Source organism: Chenopodium quinoa, unplaced genomic scaffold (genome assembly GCF_001683475.1).
Source record: "Chenopodium quinoa cultivar QQ74 unplaced genomic scaffold, ASM168347v1, whole genome shotgun sequence".
NCBI classification, from domain to species: Eukaryota; Viridiplantae; Streptophyta; class Magnoliopsida; order Caryophyllales; family Amaranthaceae; genus Chenopodium; species Chenopodium quinoa.
This window is the reverse complement of record NW_018744633.1, coordinates 4,565,422-4,583,378: the sequence shown is the minus strand read 5'-3', so window position 1 is coordinate 4,583,378 and position 17,957 is coordinate 4,565,422. Positions and strand designations below refer to the sequence as shown.

Genomic DNA, 17,957 nt, shown 5'->3' with positions numbered 1-17,957 from the left:
CTACTAATTGTTATGTCTTAAATGATTTTGTCTAAAGAAAGAACTTTAGTTTATACTCTGTAACTCATGTAACTCATAAGAACTTAAATTATGTTGTGTGAAATAAGTCAATATATATATTAAGATGAGATGAAACAAATAATATCATTAATACTTCATTTTTTTTACACAGTAATACTAGAGCTGTCAATTTGGGTAAACGGGTCGGGTAAGAGTGGGTCGGATTGATTCCATAACCTATGCGGGTCGGGTTTGGGTTGGGTCATGCTTTAGTTGGGTCACGTCGGGTCATACTTCTTATCGGGTTTGGGTCGGGTTAATAACAGGTCGGGTTACATTCGGGACAGGTGAACAATAGGTCGGGTTTAATTTCGGGATTTCACGGGTTAAAACTGGTTAGGGTAATTCTCGGTTTCGAGTCGGATTCGGTTCAAGTCAATAATTTGCGGGTTAGAATACGGTCGGGTCATTCTCGGGTTTGAGTCGGGTTTGGTTCAAGTCAATAATTTGCGGGATATAATCAGGTCAGCTCATTTTCAAGTCAGGTCATTCTCGGGTTCAAGTCGGGTTCGGCTCAAGTCAATAATTTGCGGGTTATAATCAGGTTGGGTCATTTCCAAGTCGGGTCAGTCTCGAATTCAAGTCGAGTTATGTGCAAGTTAATAATTTGCATGTTACAATCAGGTCGGGTCATTTACAAGTCAGGTCATTCTGGTTCAACTACCTATAAATAGATAATTATCATTTTTATCAAGCTAATTATTTTCTTTGACTATAATATATATGACAATATACTCGAGAACTATAGTCTATAATTTAGGAATATGATTATCGATCTCCTTTGACCATACAACATATACATATATATATATATATCTTAAATTTGAGGATGATGCTCCTTTCTTTTGTTAGCCTGAACCGTCCTGGTCTCCCAAGACAAAATGCTTTGATCAACAATAATAAGGTTGTCTAAATTGCATTTAAGGTGATTTGAAATCGGGTCAGGAATAACTTGGGTTGAATTTAGGTCGGGTCAATAACAAGTCGTGTTAATTTCGAGTCAAGTTAGTAACAGATCGGGTTGAATTTTTGGGTCGGGTAACTAATAGGTCTGGTAAAATTTGGGTCGGCTCAATAACAAGTCGGGTTGAATTTAGGTCAGTTCAATAACAAGTCAGGTTGATTTCGGGTCGGGTTTGTAACATGGGTAAATTCGGGTCAGGTTAGGAACGGGTCGGATTTAATTCAGGTCAGGTTAGTAACAAGTCGGGTTATGACGGGTTAAAACGGGTTAGGGTCAATTTCAGTTCAAGTCGGGTTCGGTGCAAGTTTTAAATTGGCCATTGTAAACCGGTAAATCATTGCAAGTTGAAAACCGGTAAATTGGCCGTTTAACAGCAAATTGGATGGTTCCACACACCCAATTGGAATCCCGTAGGATATTAAGGAGTAAGGACCATGGTAAACATTTCGACAATTTTTATTTCCGGGCAAAACAAAGTCAAAAAATTCCAAATAAAATTGAAGGCTAATATCCACGTTTTTTGAGAAATTTTAGAGATTTCAAGGCCCGGTAAACTCTTAAATTCTATGGGATACATCTCAGGGTCATATAATGCTGATTGGAACCATATATGATCATTATTTGTTGTCATAAATGTTCGTGGTAGGCTTGAGTTGATGAAATCAGTGCAAGTTGTAAACCGGTAAATTGGTCGTTTAAAGTCAAATTGGATGATTCTACCCACCGAATGGAACTCCTAGACGGTATTAGGGATTATGGTAAACATTTCGGCAATTTTTATTTCCGGGCGAAAAAAGTCAAAAATTACAAAATTGAAGGCTAATATATCCACGTTTTTTGAGAAATTTTGGAGGATTCGGGGCCCGGTGTCGAAAAGTCTTGAAATTCTAGGGAATTTATCTTGGGGGTCATATAATGTCGTTTGGAGCCATTTATGATCATTATATGTTGTCATAATTATTCGTGGTAGGCTTGATTTAATGAAATCGGTGCAAGTTGTCACCGGTAAATTGGTCGTTTAAAGGAAAATTGGATAGTTCAACCCACTCAATTAGACTCCCTGAGGGTATTAGGGATCATGGTAAAAATTTCGGCAATTTTTATTTCCGAGCGAAAAAAAGTAGAAAAATTCCAAAAGTGAAGGCTTATATCCACGTTTTTTGAGAAATTTTGGTGGTTTTGGGCACGGTGTCGAAAAGCCTTAAGATTTTAGGGAATACATATCGGGGTCATATAATGATGTTTTGAACCATATATGATCGTTATATGTTGTCATAAATATTCGTGGTAGACTTGATTTAATGAAATCAGTGCAAGTTATAAACCGGTAAATAGGTCGTTTAAAGGAAAATTGGATGGTTCCACCCACCCAATTGAAATCCCTAAGGGTATTAGAGAGAATGTTAAACATTTCGACAATTATTATTTCCGGGCAAAAAATGTCTAAAAATTCCAAAAATAAAGGCTAATATCCACGCATTTTAAGAAACTTTGGAGGTTTCAGAGCCCAGTATCGAAAAGCCTTGAGATTCTAGGGAATACATCTCATGGTCATAAAATGCCATTTTTGGAACCATATATGATCATAATTTGTTGTCATAAATGTTTGTGGTAGGCTTGAGTTAATGAAATTGGTGCAAGTTGTAAACCGGTAAATTGACCGTTTAAAGGCAAATTGGATGGTTCCACCCATCCAATTGGACTCGTAGAGGGTATTAGGGACCACGGTAAACATTTCTTCAATTTTTATTTTCGGGCAAAAAAAGTAAAAAAAAAAATTCCAAAAATGAAGGCAATATCCATGTTTTTTTAAATTTTTTTGCAGGTTTCGAGTCCCGATATCGAAAAGCCTTTAAATTTTAGGGGATACATCTCGGGGTTATATAATTCCGTTTGGAATAATTTATGATCATTATATGTTGTCATAAATGTTCGTAATAGGCTTGAAATAATAAAAAAAAATCGATGCAAGTTGTAAACTTGTAAATTGGTTGTTTAAAGGTAAATTGGATAATTCAACCCACCCAGTTGGACTCCCGGAGAGTATTAGGAACCATGGTAAAATTTCGGCAATTTTTATTTACATGAGAAAACAAGTCAAAATATTCAAAAATTGAAGACTTATATCCACAATTTTTGAGAAATTTTGGAGGTTTCGGGTCACGTTGTCGAAAAGCCTTTAGATTATTGGGGATACATTTCGGGGTCATATAATGCCGTTTGGAACCATATATGATTATTATATGTTGTCATAAATGTTTATGGTAAAACTTGAGTTAATGAAATCGGCGCAAATTGTAAACCGGTAAATTGGTCGTTTAAAGGCAAATTGGATGGTTCCACCCACCCAATTGGACTCCCGGAGGATATTAGAGACCGTGGTAAACATTTTGGCAATTTTTATTTTTGGGCGAAAAAAAGTCAAAATTTTTTTGAGCATTTTTGGAGTCTTCGGGGACCACGTGTCGAAAAGTCTGAAAATTCTACGAAATACATCTTGGGGTCATTCCGGTCATATAATGTATTTTGGAACCATATATATATGATCATTATTTGTTATCATATATGTTCGTGGTAGGTTTGAATTAATGAAATTGGTGCAAGTTGTAAACCGGTAAATTTGGCCGTTTAAAGGCAAATAGGATGGTTCCACCCACGCAATTGGACTCCCGGAGGGTATTAGGAACCATGGCTGGTAAACATTTCGGAAATTTTTATTTTCGAGCGAAATAAAGTAAAAAAAATTCATAATTCACGTTTTTTTGAGAAATTTTTGAGGTTTCGGGGCCCGGTGTCGAAAAGCCTTTAGATTATAAGGATACATCTCGGGGTCATATAATGCCGTTTGGAACCTTATATGATCTTTATACGTTTTCATAAATGTTTGTGGTAGACTTGGGTTAATGAAATCGGCGCAAGTTGTAAACTGGTAAATTGGTCGTTTAAAGGCAAATTGGATGGTTCCACCCACACAATTGGACTCCCGGAGGGTATTAGAGACGACCACGGTAAACATTTCGACAATTTTTATTTCCGAGCCAAAAAAAGTCAAAAAATTCATAAATTGAAGGCTATATCCACACTTTTGGAGAAATTTTGGAGGTTTCGGGCTCGGTGTCGAAAAGTTTTGAAATTCTTGGGAATAATTCTCGGGGTCATATAATGTCGTTTGGAACCATATATGATCATTATTTGTCGTCATTAATGTTCGTGTTAGGCTTAAATTAATGAAGTCGGTACAAGTTATAAACCGGTAAATTGATCGTTTAAAGGCAAATTGGATGGTTCCACCCACCCAATTGGACTCCCGGAGAGTATTTGGGACCATAATAAACATTTTGACAATTTATATATGCGGGCGAAAAAAAAAGTTAAAAATTCCAAAATTGAAGGCTATCCTTGCTTTTTGAGAAATTTTAGAGATTTCGGGGCTCGGTGTTGAAAAGTCTTGAAATTGTATGGGATACATCTCGGGTTCATATAATGCCGTTTGGAACCATTTATGATCATTATTTGTTGTCATAAATGTTCATGGTAGGCTTGAGTTGATGAAATCGGTGCAAGTTGTAAACCGGTAAGTTGGTCATTTAAAGACAAATTGGATGGTTCCAACCTGCCAATTGGACTCTCGGAGAGTATTAGGGACTATGTTAAACATTTCGGCAATTTTTAAATCCGGGAGAAAAAAAGTCAAAAAATTCCAAAATTGAAGACTAATATCCTCGCTTTTTGAGAAATTTTGGAGGTTTCGGGTGATATTCGTGTTCAAGTATAAATAGATAATTATCATTTTTATCAAGCTAATTATTTCCTTTGACTATAATATATATGGTAATATACTAGAGAACTGTAGTCTATAATTTAGGAAGATAATTATCTCTTTTGACCATACAACAAATATATACTATATTTAACTCTTAAATTTGAGGATAATGCTCCTTTCTTTTGTTGGCCTAGACCAACTTGGTCTCCCTAGACAAAATGCTTTGATTAACAATAATAAGGTGGTCTAAATTGCATTTAAGGTGATTTGAAATCGGGTCAGGAACAATTTGGGTTGAATTTAGGTCGGGTCAATAACAAGTCGTGTTGATTTCGAGTTGGGTTAGTAACAGATCGGGTTGAATTTTTCGGTCGGGTTAGTACGTAAGAGCTCTGGTAAAATTTGGGTCGGGTTAATAACAAGTCGGGTTGAATTTGGGTCAGGTCAATAACAAGTCGGGTTGATTTCAGGTCGGGTTTGTAACATGTTGGGTTAAATTTCGGGTCGGGTTAGGAACGAGTCGTGTTGAATTCAGGTCAGGTTAATAACAAGTCGGGTTAAATTCGGGTTTTGACAGGTTAAAACGGGCTTGGGTTAATTTTGGTTCAAGTCGGGTTCGGTTTAGGTCAATAATTTACGGGGTTATTACGTTCGGGTCGGGTCATCTCTAGGTCAGTTCATGTTCGGGTCTCACATACTCGGGTCAACTCGGGTTTAGGGTTGGTTTTAGGTTGGGTCAGGTCGGGTTTGGGTCACCATTTTTTCGGGTTCAAATGGATCGGTTAATAATCGAATTTGAGTCGATATTTCGGATCGGGTCAACTTTTGACAGCTCTAAGTAATAATTCATATCATACAAGTAGAGATTTGTACTATTTAGTAATATACAGTAGTAAATGCTGATTCTATTCACAAATGTATTTATTAAATTATACTTGCACGTAGTACTTGAAAACCGACCTAGACTATTGTTTAATTATAAATAAATCACGTCACAACAATATATACGACGTATATATATGTAACAAATTACAATAAAGATTAATGGTTAGTTGATTACACATACGTACTTAATTAACGGACGGTGAGATATGGTGGATCATTGATTTTTCTAATCAGATGCACAACTTGATAACAAATAATTATTACATGCAAATTATTATAAATTTATACTTGTTTTAGCTAGTGATATTGGGGATGAAGACACTGGTGGTGATTATAACATTTCGTACATTAAGTAAAATTCAATTTATTTCGTACATTAAGTAAAATTCAATTCCGTTCAAAAAAAAAAAAGTAAAATTCAATTTATTCAAACTCACTCAATTTTAAGCTTGTTGCCTTTTGAGTATAAAGAGGTTACAAATTAAACAAGTAATATAAATGGAATTTGATGTTAAGCTTTATTGAGTAACAACTTAAAAAAGGCCGATGTCTTCTTCATTTACATCTCCAACACTATTATTTTCTCCTTCTTATGTACTGTATAGCTTAGTTAGTGATTAAATGTATTTGCAATTATAAATTATATAACATGATCCGATCACAAAATATCCCAGTTAAGTAAGCATACAATGATACAACTACCCATATATATAGTTAATTATATAAACACTATTTCACAAATTTTAGTATATATAAACCGTAATTATATAGCTCATCATCATATTATTATTATTATTATTATTATTATTATTATTATTATTATTATTATTATTATTATTTATTTAATTATATAAAGTAACTAGTATAGTGACAACTTTAATCTAGACATCTACAAGTATAATATATGTGACAATTGGTTTTGAAAAAGGGATCTATTGTATATTACTATAACCCAATATATATAAACCGTAACTAGCTCATCATTTTATTTATTTTCGTGTATGACTAATAACACCGACATTGGTGATCAAGATCATGAGAGAATGCAAAAAATAAAATAAAAGGTGAAATATAATAATTAATGGTACGTCTTGCATGATTATTGAATATTGAACCACTATTAATTCGATCGATCTTGTTCTTTGTACAATTGTACCCAAGTTACTGCCAAATTAAAGGAGATCAAATTGAATGATGAACATATAATGTCGACACCCATGTTCTAAAGTTTGCGATATTATAGCATGCATCTTCTGTACTTTCACAACAAGTCATAAACTTTATGACATAAATTTAATACTAATAATACCTTAGTACTATATTAAAATAGGGGTAGTACATGATATATATAGGGTTTCAACGTAAAATGATGAAGTTTGTTTTCAATTTTAACTAAAAAAAAAAAATACAAAATTGCGTGGTGCAATTTAGGACCATAATGCCTCGATGTTGTAATATGTTGCAACTATCAAAGCAAATAGATTTGAGATAAATATTCCTAGCTAACTACCATGCAGTCACAATAAATTTTCACCTTAAATCACTACTAGATCGGCAATTAGGTTTTAGAAGAACGGTCATAGTTGATTGTATTAGTTGGTTTTTGAGTAATCATTTTCATACATATATCAAAATGATAAGGATGATTTTAATCTTCATATATACGAAGTACAAATTAACCTTGCCCTCAAAATGCATGCAACATAATGATGAAGAGTGATTGAGAAAAAGACATCGGTCACAAATTATACTTTGTAGTTTTAGTTAATTTATCTTCTGTAGTTGGTAAGGAGAAGTCCCTTATTACAAGTTGGCTAGGGAAATTTAAAATAGGTCCACTTGCCTGGAGTGAGAAGCAAACCTCTCTCATGTCATAGAGGTAAAAACACTTAAAGAGGACCTCTTCGATTCAACTACTAAACCAGGCCAACCTTGATTCTTGTACTTTAGTTGATTTAGGGTAACTAATTAAACCTCAATTCAATCTATATATAAAAAAAGTAGCATAAAATAATTTTGATTGGAGATATTATAACACTACTATACTTATACTCATGAGTCATGATGAAGGTAGAATTTAAAAAATACATGTTGTATTTGCAATAATTGAGGTAAGAGTAAATAGTGTATCAGAATTCAGAATAGTGGGAAGCTATATATTGTAGCATGCATTGATTAATTACATGGTATATGAAATTCTTTGTTTATTAATTTATAACAAATCATGCATAAACTATGCAGAACCACACTAAATGGAGTATGTGCTCATTCTTTCAAAGCTTCTTTTATTCCCTTTGAAGGGTTGGAGAATCATGCACCAACATTTTCTTTAAATTGAGCAAGCTTTTTAACATGTTGGAACAATTATAACCATCACTTGTAGCTTTTGATGGATTTGCAACACTATTCATGTATCATCTAGCACACGAGTAACAAGCTACTCCATCCGTTTCATAAAGTTCTTCCTACTTACTATTCATGTAGATAGTCAAAATAACAAATTGAAACTTTGGCCGTCTTTAAATTAATTTGATAAACTATATACAAGAATAAACAAAATGAATGAAGTAGGATTATTGGGTTTGCTATAATCTGAAATTTCATATTACCAACTTATTATAATTATATGTTGGAACAATTAATCCATCATATTCATATCAAAAAATATTAAGATATAAACTTCTTGCACTATACCATTTTCTTTATTTTGATAAAAATTCTACAATTAATGCATTATAACCATTATTTAATTTGCAGCTTTAGATGAATTTGCAATACTGTTCTTGTATCACCTAGCAAATAAGTAATCTCTCTCTCTCAAAAAAAAAAAAAAAAAAAAAAAAACTAGCACATTAGTAACGGAGTTTAAGGAATTAAAAAAAAGACCTTGTATTGATTGATGTTTTTAGAAAATAGTTACAGAAAATTGTATTACTGTATAAGTGTATCTTTTTTTTTTTTTTTTTTTTTTTTTGAGAAAGTATAAGTGTATACTCCATACTATATTGCAAACAAAGCTTTCTAATTAAATTAGAAGTTTTAATTAGCTAGATTAGAGATCAAAGAATGAAATCAAATTTACCGATGCTAAAGTTATATATAACTAAATACTTATATAAATTCATGAGGAAAAGATTAGTTGATTATGACAGTCATCTATACATGCATTATGATAAATACTACAATAATATACATTTACAAAAAAAAAAAAAATTGATAAAACGTTCAATAAGAAGTGAAAAAAAAAGTTTGTATTGAATAAAAAGCGAAAAAAGTGATATGTATTCTTTGATATAAAAAAAATTTAATACAAAATATCATTCATATCAATGTAAGCATGTGCGTCACAAAACCCTAAAATGTAAAAAAAACTAACCTAGTTGATACGATATTTAAAAATTTATCGTTTGCACATTATACTTTATTTAAGTACCGTGATTAATATTTTTCTTAAGAAAAACACTACAGATCCCGATGCACGCAACTCGATGCCTTGTAACAGTAAATTACCCATATATGATGACATTCTCTATAGTCAATTGATAAAGTCAATAATTGTACTAGCTAGGGTTTGTTGTACCACAAATAAAAGGGTTATATTAGAAGGCTAGTACTAAAACAAAAACAAAGATAAGTAAACAAAACACAAGATGTAGTAGGGACCACTACTAAGCATCTAAAAAATATTAAAACTATTCATGTGGACCCTACAATTGCCAATAAATAAGCCTCTTCTCATAGTCCAAAATCTCCAAGTCCAAACACTCCCAAAAAAAAAAATCAAAAAATAGTTTTCTTGTAATTTCAAACTTTCTTCCTCGATCAAAGAAATAACCTCATAGTGTCGACATTATGGTGTGCCAAGAAGAACCATTGGTGAACCAAATTAATGAATTGTATGAGAAAATCTCAAGCCTTGAAAGTCTGAAACCTTCAGAAGATGTCAACATGTTGTTCACACAACTTGTATTAACATGCATGCCTCCTAATCCTATTGATGTCACAAAATTATGCCATCAAATCCAAGAAATGAGGTCGAATTTAATTAGACTTTGTGGTGAGGCTGAGGGACTTCTTGAAAAACATTTCTCTAATATATTAGCGTCGTACGATGTCCCGTTACAACACCTCGATATATTCCCTTATTTTAACAACTACGTTAAGCTTAGCTTGTTAGAGTACAACATCTTGACACAAAACTCTATCCATGTACCAAAAAGGGTTGCCTTTGTGGGGTCCGGCCCGCTACCCCTCACATCGATCGTGCTCGCCCTTAACCACCTCCCCGACACCCGGTTCGACAACTACGATATCGATGCGTCCGCCAACGAGATGGCGGCCCGGTTGGTGGAACCCGACCCGGACTTGTCGGGTCGGATGAAATTCCACACTAAGGATGTTATGAGTTTGGGAAAAGAGGAACTTGAAGAGTATGATGTTGTGTTCTTAGCTGCCCTTGTTGGGATGAACAAGGAGGAGAAGGTCAAGGTCATCCATCACTTAGCCAAACACATGGCACCCGGGTCAACCCTAATGGTTCGAAGCGCCCACGGGGCTCGAGCCTTCTTGTACCCGGTTGTCGAACCCGAAGACCTTTGTGGGTTCGAGGTGCTATCAGTTTTTCACCCAACGGACGAGGTGATCAACTCGGTCGTGATCGCGAGGAAGGCCGATGATGATCGGTCTTCCCCGGTGTATTCATTGGAGTGGGAGCAAAATCACACACATAACTTCTCTCCAATAAGGTTACAAAGCTGCAAGTGTTTGGAGATTCAACCATTTAACCCTTTGAATCATGGCAATATTGTAGGAGAACTAGCCTCTAGTGCTCATCAATAATAAGCCAAGCTAAATAAAAGTGTAACACATACGTACACTTCCTACTCTTGATCTTGAATTGCCATTTTTGTTGTTCTATCTAATTAATCTTCCTTTATCACGTACCATCTCATTTGTTCATCCCAACCTCACCCAACCCGACCCGACCCAACCCGACCCATCCCATTGTTGATCTCTATCCATGGATCATCTCATTTTCATGGAAGGGAGTATGTAACATGTCCTACACATAAAATGTGGTCCAACCCTAGTGTTTTAATTTGTCATTGATCATCATATTTGGTTTCACTAAGTTTCATTAATCATCCAACTTGCAAAATGAAGCCAAATTTGATTTTCTTAAATCCCGTGTTTTTTTAATCATTAAAAGGTAAGGTTGCGTACATCTGGCTGCAACATGATCAAAGGGGGTCCGGTTATAGTTATTGTTGTGTTTTCAAAGTTTAAAAAAATAATAATAATGATGTCCAAATTTCCTTGGCACATCTATCAAGGTTGATTTTAATTGGGGTAGAAGCCCTTGTAATTTGATCTTGATCAAGGTTACATGATTGGGTGTTTATTTTAGTTGTTATTCTTGGGAAGAGGTGCAAAGTTAGTTGGTCTAGTTGGATGTTGAATCTAATTCTCAATAATTGGGATGAATGATGTGACAAGCAGAGGAAAGAAGCCACAACATGCAATGGAAGCTAATTAAGGTGAATTTTCGTCAATGATATAATTCCTGGATTTTATAGGAATTGTTTAAAAATAATTTTCAAGTCATATTCAAAGTAGATATTTGAAATTATAAATTGTGTGGACTATACAGATTACTGTAAGTCATTGCTGCAACTAGTTGTATTTTTCATTAGAATAAGCAGCTCTAATTAATTTAATCATGTCAAACAATGTTATACTTATATATGTATATGTATGATGTATTATTATTGTATGTGATTTATCAAATTGGGTTTAGTGATCAAAGTTCCCCTTGTGTCGATTTTTTTTTGGTTGGTTGTTTGATTTCAATCTTGATGCTTGAGTTCTAACTTCAAATTTTCCTTTTGTAGCATTTTAATGTCCCATTTCTAAAACGATATACGTTTTTTTGGAGTATTTTGTTAAATAAATAGATACCGTTTATTTTTATATTGTTTGTATTTTATCAAAGGGAATTTTTTTGGCATCTAACATGAATCCTAATCAATCAATCAGTCATCTTCAACACTATAGTGCAATTTCAAGATAACAAGTCTATTTATAATTTCCTAATTATTTTAATGTCCTCACAAAAATCTTGTGAGATCTGTGTTATTGTTCATAATTTAAAAATTCACTTGAATTATACTTTGTACTTCTACTATATTTTCTTTTATTAAAAATAAAGCCTTATATATTGTGTCCATTTCACAATTTTTTCCAATCGAATTATGCTCTCATTTTGGTTCATTACGAATTAGACATTGGCTCAAACTCAATATCAAATGCACCGGGCAGCTAGAGCCAAACTCGAGTACCTTGCAAGAAATAGAACTCACACGGCCTTGTCTTTAAGAAGGTGGTCCTTAAAAAGTGGCACTTTCTTGAGGTCCTTATAACAAGGTTGAAGACACATCAATTCAATTGGCCTGGTTTGACTAGCTCAAGATGGCAAATTCCTTACCTCTGATAGTCTGATATGTACGTTTCGCTTGTGCAGTACGATAAACAACTACAAGGGTAACTTTGCAAGGTCTTTTTCAGTATATATACTTGTTATAAATGGAATTGCACAAATAAAATAGTAAGAACAATGTTACCGAGAATAAGACTGAGTCGCGGACTATGTCGCTCTCTTTAGAACATTCGCGACACTGCCTCAAACTTGTGCAAGCAGCTCGTACCAAACCGGATGCCCCCAGGATAAAACAGTCTTTCACAAGTATAAAATATCGGCGGTTTAGCACCGAACCACCGGAACACCAGAAAGAAACTGCTCGACTGTTTTGAGAGGAAGAGAAAATATATTTTGCAAAGTGGCTCGGTTCGGTTCGGCGCGCGTGTGTGTGATATATGGTTTACCATATAGGTCCTCCCTCTCCACAAAATGTGGGTAGCCCAAGGGCCACACCCCTTTAGCCCACTCTCTATATTATAAAGAGAGTAAAACTCTCATTTCCCACCAATGTGGGACTTTGAGTTTTTTCACAAAATTCACACACTACACACTTGTTGTTCCAACAATACTTGCTCAACTTTGTTTTCAACAGGTTAAAATATAGATAGATTATTTTGGGTAGGTCTGAGTTGAAGTTGGTTTCTAGAGATGAACAATTTCATAATTTTGGTCATATCTACCCCAATTAGAGATGAACAATTTCATAATTTTGGTCATATCTAGAGATCAACTAGCAATGGTAGTTATCATTCTTTACTAAAAAAAGGAGGATCTAAAGAGTGGAGTGATAGGTAGTCCCTCCATCCCCCTCACCCCCCACCCCAAGTGATGGTGGTTCGATCTTCATCCCCCCTCCTTCTTCAGGAGGTACGTTAACACCCCGTATCTTACCTTTTAAAAATAAAAAATGTTTCTCTACAAAAGGTGAAACTCTTAGGTATAGTGCGTGCTATGTATAATATAATTTATATGTTTGAATTAAGACCATTAAGCACTACTGTTATTAGGTTTGACATGAAACCATCTTACTACACGGAGTACCAAAGACTTCAAGAATTGATTGATTAGCATGCATGTACACATATTATTATCAGTATCCCAATAAAAAAATTCCATCTATTAAGAAATAACCAAAATAAAAAATGTGCAAAAATCCAATGAAGATATTTGCAAATATTCGAGTATAAATTTACGAGGTGGAAAACTGTTCGGTTTGACAGCCACTATTCTCACCAAGGGAAAAGATGGGAAATTTTAATAAAACACAAATAGATGCTGTCAACTGAGATTATTAGAGAACCTCTTTACATAATTCTTGATAATTCTTGATAATGATATTCATAACAGGAAATAATTTTTGTGGTTCTTTTTGGGTAAGACAATAAGAAATTAAACCCAAAAAATAAATTAAAAAAACATATGCTCATAATAAGATCTGGAGTCCTTTCAATTTTAGACAGAAAAGAGATGATTTGATGCAAGTTGTTAATCTAGAGAGACACCATGAGATCATCTATTTTGTGATTATATTCCACTAGCAACATATATGGTTCTTATGCTTTGTTTATTGTGTTCCTTTGGTTTGTCAAGAGGTATAATTGAGATTGATAGATCTAAATATCAATTAATTTAGTTGGTAATGTCTTTCGAGGATGTGAGACATTGTTTCCAACCATAGCATATACGGAGTAACAAACATTCCAAATTACAACGCGATATACTCCGGAAATTGACCAATCGAAGGGTTTGTTCTATGAGTACTAAGTTTGTTGAATTTTGTCTACTTACCTAATTTTCACTACGATAAAATTTTAATTTAAATGTAATTTTTTAAAAGAAATTTGTAAATTGAATTTGAGTAACCTTTAATCAATCTTGTTTAAATTTATTTTTCAGAAACTTATTTCAATTCATTAACCTTTATCTAAACTTGTATTTTAGGATTTGTTCCAAAAAAAAAAACAAAAAAAAAAAACTAGTAGTTTAGGAATTATATGGGATTTAGGTGAGCTTACCAGAGCCTGGACTTATTTTTGTTGAACTTTTGATAAAAATATATTCATTTGTTTCTTTACTTATTGAGTTAACCAATTGTATATACACTAGAGAAGTCAAGAGTAGTTAACCTCATGTTGTAGGTTTAAGTCATGATACAAGCTACTACATATCATTACTCACCACTAATCCATGTGTGGTGTATAATTTAACTATTTTGCTAATCAATTGGCCAATATTAAAAGTTTTAAACAAACAACAATACTACCAACAGGAAATATTGTACGTTTCAAAATCTCCAATTCTGAGAATAATAGAGTGTAACGATGTGACTGGTGTGCTCAAGTCTAACCTGGTAGTTGCGAGCAAATGTAAGCAAGTTCATATCTCCGAGCATTTCCTAAAAATAAAAATCCAAGATTATATTGTCAATTATTGATGCGATGGTAGTTGATAAGTTATTTCAAAGATGAACACCGCCAAAGGAACTCTACAGAACATAAGTTTTTGTTTCATGCTCCGAATGGAATACGATTTACATGAAAAATAAAGCAATTATCACTTCTATTTAAAAAACAAACAGTATTACTACTACTGTATTAAGATACAACAAGAGAACACGTCGTAATCTTCAGATGCATACAATATATCTGACATTCGCTACAGTTTTATGGTGTTAGTAGCATACAGGTAGCTTTCGTTCAAGTTAAACAAGCAGACGACTGATCTATAAGCTCCCACATGGCCACCTTGATGAAGTTTCAGACTAGAAACTTGAAATTCCCAGGAATCCCATGTACATAAAAAAAAATGGAGATCTCACCTGACATGGTGCTCTTCAAAAGGGAAAAGACCATACCATGAAATGATGAATGTTGTGTCTGATAAGTAAAGGTCAGAGGTCATTTTGGACGCTTAGCTCCCAGAGGAAAAGAGACTCTCTGTGGAGTGCTCTGCATCATATCGGCTCTTGGCTCTTGAGATGTGCTAGGAGTAGCAGCAGTCTCCTCGTCTTCTGTTTCTTCTAAAGCCTGGGGGTTCTGCTTCTTTGGTATCACTAGCTGATAATTTGGGCAAATCAGTGTATCCTCTTCAGGAGGAAGTGGAACTCCAGAGCCTCCAACATTCTTTGGTAGGGGAGTTTTGTTCCTGTTTCTAGCAAGCTCGAGTAATACCTGATCCAACAGTTAAAAGTTCACAATTAGGAATAATGCTACAAAGAAAAGAAAATGGTCAAGACTCAAGAGGAATCAATCATCACTTCTAAACACCAAAAAAGGGAAGAAAAAAAAAACAACCAAACCTTGAATGAAAACATTTACAGTCCTAGTGTCCACTAATAAGATATCAAATGACATCTTGTTCCAAATTCTTACTAATTCTCTCCTGTATATCCAATTCTTGCTAATTATACAATTAGGATCCCAAATGGCCACATGTCAACCTTTTCAAGAAAAGTGGCATTCCTTTCCCGTCTTTAGACAATGAGATCATAGCAATAGAGATTTCTATAATATGCACACATAAATACTTGGATAGGAGTAAATAGAAAGCTAAAAGTACCTCCCGGGGTGGGGGTTGTGAGAAGCTGAAATTCACTTTTGATTGGATAGCAAGCTTAACATCATCGCAGTCAATTGAGGTTTTGCCGGCATGTTCAGAGTAAACCTGTGCATCCGTTAAGACATCAACGGCATACCTGTACCACAACTCCAGAAACTGGTGCACAACACGGGGCTCATGCTCCTCAACACCCATAGATTTTAACAATGACTTCACAATTTTTGCATCCCTGGGCAAGTCTTCCTCTCCCTCTGCCATGAATCTCCAAACCTGCAACACCACCCAATGTGCATTGTAAATTGAGATACATAATTATTCATTAATCATGAATCTCAGACGGAAGAAAGTAAGACAACTTAAAATATAAAAGTGTACTCATAATTTTTTAAATCAGCAGTAATTCCCCAATATCATACTTGTATATAAACAAGACACAAAAACCAAAGCTCTGAGCCACAGGGTCAAGTTGTTCACATAATTTCTACAATCAAACATGTAAGATTCCATAATTAGGATAACAAATATAGTAGTATCAAGAAGATGCGGTAGAGCTTTCTAGGACAAATCCATAATTGTTTAACTGATTACAGAACCCATGCTAATCCCAAATTTATTCGGCAGTCAGCAATTCTGTAAAATAGATTGTCTAGCCAAGTAAACTGTAGCCAAATCATCATCGGAATCTGTTGCTCTACCTTTTCTGTACTTAAGCACTCAACAAATTACTAAAGGCAAACATAAACAGAAATACACCAGATCCCCCCCACCCCACCCCACCCCACCCAAGGTACTAATGATAAAGGTACCTATTGCTTGTCCTTTACTACGCTTAAGTACTCAGCAGCTTTGCTAAGCAAAATCAACAAGTCAATCCTACACTAACCATACTAGAACAGCTATAAAATATGCACACTCACACACAAGTCAGTAGAATGTTACATCCTAAGTTGGATGATTTCGCGATTCCTGCATGATCAGAATCCATAAGCTCCTGATTTTCCCTTCGTCCGTAAATCTAGCACTAAGATATACAGAATACAGCACGACGCATCCCAAAAAATCTAGAAAATTACAGTTGCCCAAGCTAGCAGGCAATTGTGAGTAATGTTTCCATACTAGGCTTCTCCAGGCCCGTCCCGGAGAAGAGGTCTAATCTAGTAGTTCAATCCTAAAATCAAAGGGATGTGCAATACATTAGCACCCAAATTTAATTCAATAATCTCGAAATATCACATAATTTTAGGGATATATGATTCAAATATCACATTAGGCTCATAATTTTGTTTTCTACGAACATAATCGCAGGTTATGATCTTTCATAATCTTAGTAGTTAGAACCAATAGTTGAGATTTTCGAACCCTAAATTTACTGAACTGATAATTGAATTAAACTAAACCCTAGATTGTGAAATTGATATGATGATTACAAAAAAAAAACAACTTCTTACCTCAGAAGGCGCTTCAATGGAGAACGACAAGTGCGAAGTTGAGTGCACTTCAATGGAGAACTGAGAGAGAGGGGAGAACCAGGAAGAGAAAGACGTTAAATTGAATTAAATTAACGATAAACCCTAGATTGTGAAATTGATATTAAATGATTGAAAAACAAAAAATAAAAAGATTCACCTCAAATGCTGCTTCGATGGAAGAGAACAAGTTTACAAGCCGCTTCAATGAATCAAGAGAATAGTAAATTCCTCTGTTCCTTTTGTGTGTTCGCTACTGCTTGTCTGCTTTAACAGAAGCTTTTTTAAATGGCCGGTTAATTAGTGTTAGAATGTAATTAAAGGGCAAACTTGTAATTATTATTTTTTTTTTCTTTTTTTTTTAATTAGGAATAGTTGTAGGGCCTGTTCTCTTCCGTTGAAATTCAGTTCAGTTCAGCTCATTTCAGTTCAGCTCTTAATTTACGTCTAATGATATTGCTAATGATATAAAGCCAAATTTCATTCTTTTAAGCTCTTATTACAACGACAACAACAACAACAACAACAACAACAACAATAATAATAATAATAATAATAATAATAATAATAACAATAATAATAATAATAATAATAATAATAATAATAATAATAATAATCAATAAGTAATAAATAATAATAATAATAATCATCAATAAATAATTATAATAATAATAATAATAATAATCAATAAATAATAATAATAATAACAATAATAATTGAAATAATAATACTAATAATAATAATCAATAAATAATAATAAAAATAATCATCAATAAATAATAA

The 17,957-nt window shown here is 33.9% G+C and overlaps 2 protein-coding genes across 3 annotated transcripts; one reads left to right on the top strand and one right to left on the bottom strand.

Annotated features, from left to right (window-relative positions):
* Nucleotides 1–9,293: 9,293 nt before the first annotated feature.
* LOC110701176 (nicotianamine synthase-like) lies at nucleotides 9,294–11,477 on the top strand. The gene has a single exon (XM_021878766.1). It carries the CDS (start codon nucleotides 9,525–9,527, stop codon nucleotides 10,509–10,511), a length of 987 nt encoding a protein of 328 aa, XP_021734458.1. The 5' UTR covers nucleotides 9,294–9,524; the 3' UTR covers nucleotides 10,512–11,477.
* Nucleotides 11,478–14,261: 2,784 nt separating this feature from the next.
* Nucleotides 14,262–17,554, bottom strand: LOC110701175 (transcription initiation factor TFIID subunit 9-like). 2 transcript variants are annotated; one of them, XM_021878765.1, is made up of 5 exons: nucleotides 17,335–17,554; nucleotides 17,157–17,216; nucleotides 15,709–15,978; nucleotides 15,005–15,320; nucleotides 14,262–14,545 (listed from the first exon to the last, which is right to left on the bottom strand). In XM_021878765.1, exons 3-4 carry the CDS (start codon nucleotides 15,964–15,966, stop codon nucleotides 15,048–15,050), a joined length of 531 nt encoding a protein of 176 aa, XP_021734457.1. In that variant the 5' UTR covers nucleotides 15,967–15,978; nucleotides 17,157–17,216; nucleotides 17,335–17,554; the 3' UTR covers nucleotides 14,262–14,545; nucleotides 15,005–15,047. The 2 variants fall into 2 exon arrangements, with proteins under 2 accessions (XP_021734457.1, XP_021734456.1); XM_021878764.1 differs by lacking the exon at nucleotides 14,262–14,545 and having other exon boundaries at nucleotides 14,593–15,320; nucleotides 17,335–17,553.
* Nucleotides 17,555–17,957: the final 403 nt, after the last annotated feature.

Excerpts from the sequence above, each read along its gene's own strand:
- LOC110701176 (XM_021878766.1), top strand. The coding sequence starts at position 9,525 with ATGGTGTGCCAAGAAGAACCATTGGTGAACCAAATTAATGAATTGTAT.
- LOC110701175 (XM_021878765.1), bottom strand. The coding sequence starts at position 15,966 with ATGGCAGAGGGAGAGGAAGACTTGCCCAGGGATGCAAAAATTGTGAAG. Across the intron at positions 15,321-15,708 it reads CACAACCCCCACCCCGGGAG|GTATTACTCGAGCTTGCTAG; the intron begins GTACTTTTAGCT and ends CTGTTGGATCAG.